The sequence below is a fragment of the Sinocyclocheilus grahami genome, unplaced genomic scaffold (genome assembly GCF_001515645.1).
Source record: "Sinocyclocheilus grahami isolate Dianchi unplaced genomic scaffold, SAMN03320097.WGS_v1.1 scaffold216.1, whole genome shotgun sequence".
Lineage (NCBI taxonomy): Eukaryota > Metazoa > Chordata > Actinopteri > Cypriniformes > Cyprinidae > Sinocyclocheilus > Sinocyclocheilus grahami.
The window spans coordinates 1,315,681-1,322,906 of NW_015505395.1; the positions used below are offsets into that span (position 1 = coordinate 1,315,681).

General features: G+C 35.5%; 1 protein-coding gene across 5 annotated transcripts in view; it reads right to left on the reverse strand.

Moving 5' to 3' along the window:
- The window catches only part of LOC107596241 (epidermal growth factor receptor substrate 15-like 1), a 40,995-nt gene that overhangs the window by 22,866 nt on the left and 10,903 nt on the right, over nt 1–7,226 (reverse strand). For all 5 annotated transcript variants that reach the window (XM_016286931.1, XM_016286932.1, XM_016286930.1 and 2 more), the window contains exon 10: nt 4,865–5,014. In XM_016286931.1, the coding sequence (XP_016142417.1) occupies nt 4,865–5,014 (150 nt within the window). The remainder of the gene's footprint in view (nt 1–4,864; nt 5,015–7,226) is intronic.

Sequence of the window (7,226 nt, forward strand, 5' to 3'; positions counted from 1 at the left end):
GCTGGAGAGAACTCAAGGAGCGGAAGGCCTGCGATCGGACGCCGAGGTTGCTTTGTTTCTTCTCGATAGCTGAGTAACACCGTGTCTGCGCCGCAGCAGCTAAAGTCTGTCTAGTACACTGGACGCGACAAAGCGACCGCTGAAAATCATTTGAAATTTGTGTCAATACATCATGAATAGAACGCAGCAGCAGTTTTCTGTCGGAAATTTGTAGTGTCGTGCCGCGCCGCATCCAGTGTAGACCATAGATGTGTATATATATCTGTGGTGTAGACAGCATCACTGATTATAATGAGTTCTATAGTATTTTGTCGCGCAGCGCCACTCGCGTCCGGTGTAGACATGGTGTAACATTGGTTTTTCTTTGTTTCACAGAACTAATCGTTGCCTGGGTTGCGTACGTATGTGTGGGGCGGAGCTATCAAAATAGGGGCGAGACCCTTTTGGGGTGGGGGTATGTTTGTTTCGGTGATTTCAGATGTCAACATTGGCTACCAGAAATCGCTTACCCCACGTTTTTCTCTAACAATTTGCACTTTTTCGCACTCAATTCGGAGTTTTCAGAGAATTTTGCGATTTCTGACTTTTTTCTCACAATTCTAAGTTTACATCTTGCAATTATGTTTTTGTTTCCGCCGCTGAAATAAAAATAAAAAAGGTATTTCCATCTTTTTTTCTCCAGCAATTATGAGTTTTTATTTTGCGACTTTGTTTTTTCTCAGATTTTATCAGAAACAAAGTCAGAATTGGAAAATATAAACTCTGATATAAATACAAATTCTGACTTTTATCTCACAGTTCCAAAGTTTACATCACGCAATTCTGTTTTTTATTTCCACCAAAAATAAAAAATAAAAAGGGTATTTGCAACTTTTTCTCTCAATTATTTTTTCTTGCAATTGCGAGTTTATATCTCGCTATTCTGACTTCATATCGAGTAACTTTGCCTTTTTTTCTCAGAATTGGACTCTGTTTAACGGTTAAAGGGGTCATATGATGCTTTTTTAAAGATCATTATTTTGTGTATTTGGTGTAACAGAATATGTTGACATGCTTTAATGTTCAAAAAACACATTATTTTTCAAATACTGTACATTATTGTAGGTCCTCTATGCCCCGCCTCTCTCAAACGCTTCGTTTTCTACAAAGTCCCTCCTTCCGACAAGCGCAGTCTGCTCTGATTGGCCAGCTGAACCAGTGCATTGTGATTGGCCGAACACCGCAAGCACTCGTCGGAAATGTAACGCCCCTTACCATAATCGCGAGCTTCATCTTTCAAAATAAATGTAAAGACAGTAAATAATGTCATTAGTTTTATCATCAGTTCAAGCCCGAAAGGGGAACAGACACAGTAATGATGCAGTACACAAGCTGAGGTTAAGACAGCTGACTCTACTGTGATGTGATGTGATGTGACGCTGGCTGTCTCTCTCTCTCTCTCTCACTCTCACACACACAAGATGCGCAAAACTCCGCATTTGAACGGTCAATAGCAAATACTTAAACTAATAACAAAACAGTAGCTGATTCAGAAGCGCCAGATTGTCATTCTTTCTTTGCGTGAACATTTGGGCAGCATTACGCTAATATTTCCACATAGTGAGGTAGATATGTGGGGGCGTGTTAGAACGAGCCGTTTTAGGGGGGCGTGGCAGAGTGTGTGTGTGTGTGTGTGTGTGTGTAGTGTTGTGTGGTTTTCTTTAACCTTTGCATGGAAGGTCAAGCTGAAGTTAACTTAAATGAGAACAAACATGAGGACTGAAACATAATAAGACCAAACATTCAAACCATATTTCCTTCATAATTTTACAGATTATTCAAAGCTCAAGGAGGTGCATTACTGTAGAGGTGATTTCTAAAGTTAAAATATTTACCCTTTGTTTTTACTAAGGCACTTAGTAAATTAGTCCTCAATTAGTAAAAACAAACAGGAAACATGTTTACAGTAAATACACTGATAACCAGTTCCCAGACCTTATGACCGCGACTTTAATAACTGGATATAATAATTTCACAGATATTTTTGAACAATTAAATATTTTATAGTTTGCATGATTACATTTCAATGTTTTTTTTCGAGGGCTGGAAACACAATGTAAAAATTCCAGGTTTTTCATGACCATTGGGACGCTTGTCTAACGGAAAAAGTGTAAACTGTAATTTCACTTTAGTCAAAGTTTATTACTTTTGACAAATGTTTCTTTTCATTTAGTCGCCATTTCACCATATTCAATCATTTTGTCCAAAATGGCATATAATTTTAGTCAATTTTAGTATAAATGAAAAAAAACATTAATAAATACTCTAAAACAGGGGTGCCCAACTCTGCTCCTGGCGATCGACTGTCCTGCAAAGTTTAGATCCAACTCTAATCAAAGACACCTGCCTTTAATTTTTAAGTGATCCTGAAGACCCTAATTAGTTGCTTCAGGTGTGTTTGATTAGGGTTGGAGCTGAACTTTGCAGGACAGTCGATCGCCAGGAGCAGGGTTGGGCACTCCTGCTCTAATAGTATGTAAATAATAATAAAATAACACTGGGCAATGACAATTACTAAAACAAGCACTAAAACAAGAATTAAAACTAAATGTGCCAAAATGTAACAGACCAAATGTTAATCAAATCTGAACTTTAAAAAAAAAAAAATTTTAAAAGTTTAATTTAAACAAAAATGTGTATTGCTACAAATAACTACAATATAAAACTAAAAGTTTAGTCGTCACAATTTCTAAAGTATTTTGTCTTTTGACTATTTTTTTTCTTTAAATTTAGGCAAGCTTTCATCATAGTTATTCAATTTAGTCCAACATGGCATATAATTTTAGCAGTGTTGTTATTGTTAACTAAAACTATTAAAAAATCATTTTCAATAATTAAAATAGAGCTGAAATAAAATAACATATATAAATATAAAAAAACCTTAACAAAAATGAGAAATTTTGCCTTGGCATTGAACTGAACTAAAATAAGTTTAAGTACAAAAATTACTAAAACTAAAACTAAAACTGAAATAGTAAATACATGATTCGAAATACAGAAATATAAAAAAAACAAAAACTAATAAAAATGACAAAAGCACACACAATTACTAAAATGAAAACAATCTCATAAATATCATATAAATAACACTAAAATAATAACAGTCAATGTCAACGAAAATGTGTAACAGACCAAATGTTTAAAAATATAAAATTTAGCTTTTAAATTTAAAATTAAATATTAAAATTTTATTTAATATTAAAATTTTATATTTAAATGCATTTATTAATTTTTTTAAAAATTGTCATTGCAACAAATAAACGACTATAATATACAACTAAAAGCTTAGTAATCACAATTTCAAAAACTCTAAACAAGTAAACCTGGTTACTTTTTGCATGGTTTGACTCAGGGGTGGGAATCTTTAGTCACCTCACGATCCGATCCGAATCCAGAACGATTCTTGACCTACTTTTTCCCCCCTTATTAATTAATTAGTTTACCGACTTGAGAATCTTAAAATCCTTACATTTACATATCCTTACATAAGTAATTAAGTACTTTTTTATATAATTACAAATTGAAAAAAATTATGAAAACGGTTGTATGTTAAGAATTTTAAACTATTATAACTTCAAAACATACAAGCAAGTAGCAAATAATAAAAAGGGCATAGAAACATATTACAAACAACAAACAAAGAGTGCATTCAGTATTTAAGATTATCAGAACGTTTTCCATTCAAGAACTGTGAGTGATTTTTCTTCATCTTTACTGTTGTTTTTTACTGTGACATCACAGACAGCGGGAGATCTATTAAGCTGCATTCATGCACGGATCTCTTTTGAAATATAAGAAGTAATGTGGTTTGTCCTGTTAAGTTTAATCCATTAAGACATAACTGGCTGTGTTTACATTAATTTTGCGCCATTAAAACCATTCTGAGACACAAGTGCATTAAACCACTTACACAGATGCATGCGCGAGCAGTCTTCACAAACATAACGCGTGTCATTTGAAATTGAAAGCAGCCTTCTGTTAGTGAGGTTCATATTTTAAATATACGTTCACTGCATTCCAAACCACATAAATGATGACTTCGTAGAGCCTTTGTAAGGAAAATACCGACGGGCGAGTCTGCACACTACAAGTGTAACATCAAACAAAGCGCGTGTCTCTCACAGCACATCCTGTGCAATGAAGCCCGCGAATGTCCTTGCAATTCGCTTCAACCTTTCCGAACTTAATGAAAGATTATTTTATGGAAGATTCGAGTGACGTATGTGTGTGAGGAATTGGAAGCACGCAGAATTTTCTAAAGCAAACTCAACGTCATCGCGCATCTGGTTAAAAATTAAAGGTGCGTTCACGCCATATCGGAATTCTTGTAAATACGAGATTCCAACTTGTAAAAAGCGTTCACGTCCTCGTAGAACTCGTAATTACAATTTATGAACTGGGAGTTTTCTGAGAGCTACGACTTGTACCACGCGACCACTGTACCACCTGACCATCGCAGGCTCTGTTTAGGCGTTGATAGTGTTCCCAAAGAAAAGCATAATTCTGAGTCCGAGGTCGTGAACAGTAGAACGTCACATGTAGTCCTCTTGAAATTACGGTAATTACTATATGGCGTGAACATAGCATAAGCTCAGAATCCAGAATCGTTGGAGAGAGAATCGCGATGCATCGATGGATCGATTTTTTCTCCCACCCCTAGATTCACTCAGGTCACAAGGAAGAGACAATCTGTTCCCCCAACTTAAAACAACCTGGAAAATCTCCTAAAAGTTCAACGTACACCTGTGTCTCTCAAAATCAGGTATACCTTAAACCCCATGAGCACATGATGAAGACTTTTGTGAAGCGTGCCGTGATTCCTGACCTTGGTGCCAGTGCTGGAGCTCTCCTCAGCAATGAGCTGGTCCAGGTCGGCAAGGCTGATCACGCTGTCGTTCAGAGTTTTGCCGAAGCGTTCGATGGTCTTATTGAGCTCTCGCTGGGCATCCTGTATCTCACTGAGCTCACTGCGCGTCTGAGGGAACAAGTTCACAGCCCAAACATCACTTTACATGACTTTACTGCAGGCACTTCAAGAGAGAAGGTGTTAGTTTATTTTTTTTACTTTTGAAATGTTGCTATTCCGATTTAATTGTTTTTTTGGTAATATGTAATTTGCAAAAATATGTTGCTGAAAAATATAAAAATCACAGCTTTTGTGCAATAAGGTACAAGAAGTTGCGCTATATTCTCATTTCAACATCACCTGTAGTGCCACATTGCATTTATATATATAAAAAAAAAAATATTCAAGACACAAATGTCATTAAAATCTTTATACAAATCTTTTTAGGAATTTTATCACTTGGTATTTAAATATTAATGCATATGCATTGCTCTCTGAAAGGCCAATTGAAATGTATTATTGATATCAAACGTGCGGTGGATTTATATTTTTTAATAATTTTTAGCAAGACTGAAATCTTAATGGCAAGAACAAGTATTTACGAATACTTACGAATTACAACAAATTAAAAAAAAAAAAAAAAAAACTATATTAAACATTTCAGATTATTACAAGACAAAAATTCTAAAACATATACAGGTGATACTTTTTTTTTTAAATAGATCATTTAAACATTTGAGTAAAAATATTGTCTATTTACATTAAAAAAATGCAGTCAAATGTTATTTTAGTATTTTGAGATACATTGAGAAATAAATATTTAGATTTTTTTGTTATTATATTTTCTATTTTAATTTTAATTAAAGTTTTAGTAATTGACTTTTTTAATGTTTATATATATATATATATTAGCGTGGAACGGTTCGTGGAAAAAAATCTAACCGTACGGTTCGGCACGCACTAGGACCGCGGTTCAACTTAAATCTGACAACAAACCATCTGTAATATGGTTTGCTATAAATAACACGTAAAACAAACAGGGTTCGGCTAATATATGTTTCTGTTGATGGATGCGCATTCTTGCTTCCCAATACATTACAACAACAGCGATGGAAAAAAATAAAAAATAACGTGGACGAACCATTCACTCTTGTTCAATCCGAATGCTGTATGCTGTAATATGAGCATTTATTCCGTCATCACCCGGGTGCTGATAGCGCGCGCACAGGTGAGACCTGAACAGCACACGTTTATATCGGTGTTTAAACTAAACTCATGTAAGCTTTGCCAGTTTAAAAATTTAAGAGCCAGAGGACGTGAGCTCACGCGCGCAGTGAGAAGATTTGTGCATGCGCTCATCCGAAGCGCGCAAACCCATGCCTCAGAATGCGCTCAAATATTAATCTCTCTCTGAAGTATTGTGTTTGAATTAGGGCTGGCGACACAATTACAAGCTACACAAAATCACGTTCAAAATCGCAATGAATCGCCTGAGATTTCAAATGCGATTTTGTGTAGCTTGTCAGTGATCTACGGCTCTGTGTAGTAAATGCCGCTCCATCTGAAAGCACGTGCTGGAGATTCTAGGACCGCGGTTCAACTTAAATCTGACAACAAACCATCTGTAATATGGTTTGCTATAAATAACACGTAAAAAAAAGGGTAATGTGTTTTTCTGTTGATGGATGCGCATTCTGGCTTCCCAATACACTACAACAACAGCGATGAGGGAAAAACAAACCCACGCCTCAGAACACGTGCAAATATTAATCTCTCTCTGAAGTATTGTGTTTGAATTAGGGCTGGCTACACAATTACAAGCTACACAAAATCATGTTCAAAATCGGCAATGAATCGCCTGCGATTTTGAATGCGATTTTGTGTAGCTTGTCAGTGATCTACGGCTCTGTGTAGTAAATGCCGCTCCATCTGAAAGCACGTGCTGGAGATTTACTACTAATCACCAGAAGCGGCTTTACTGACGAGATTCTCATGAAAATCGCATTCTATTTTTTGCCCAGCCCTAGTTTGAATGGACAAATTCACACAATAATTATTATGTCAAAATGCCCGTCTTGGTAAGTATCCTATGGCAGACATAGCCGGCTGAACGTACTTACAGTGTCTTAAAGTGACAGCACTTTCTTAATATTAATCAAACAGCAACAACAAAGAAATCACTCACTGCTCTTGATTTAATAGCTTTTGTAACTTTAATAAAAATTAATCTTTAATTTATACAGTCAAATATGCAATGCTGTTTTACACTTCATTAATTTATTCAATTTCTGTACCAAAAAACTAATGTTAGACCTACCTAAAAAACCTGAAAATCACTGTT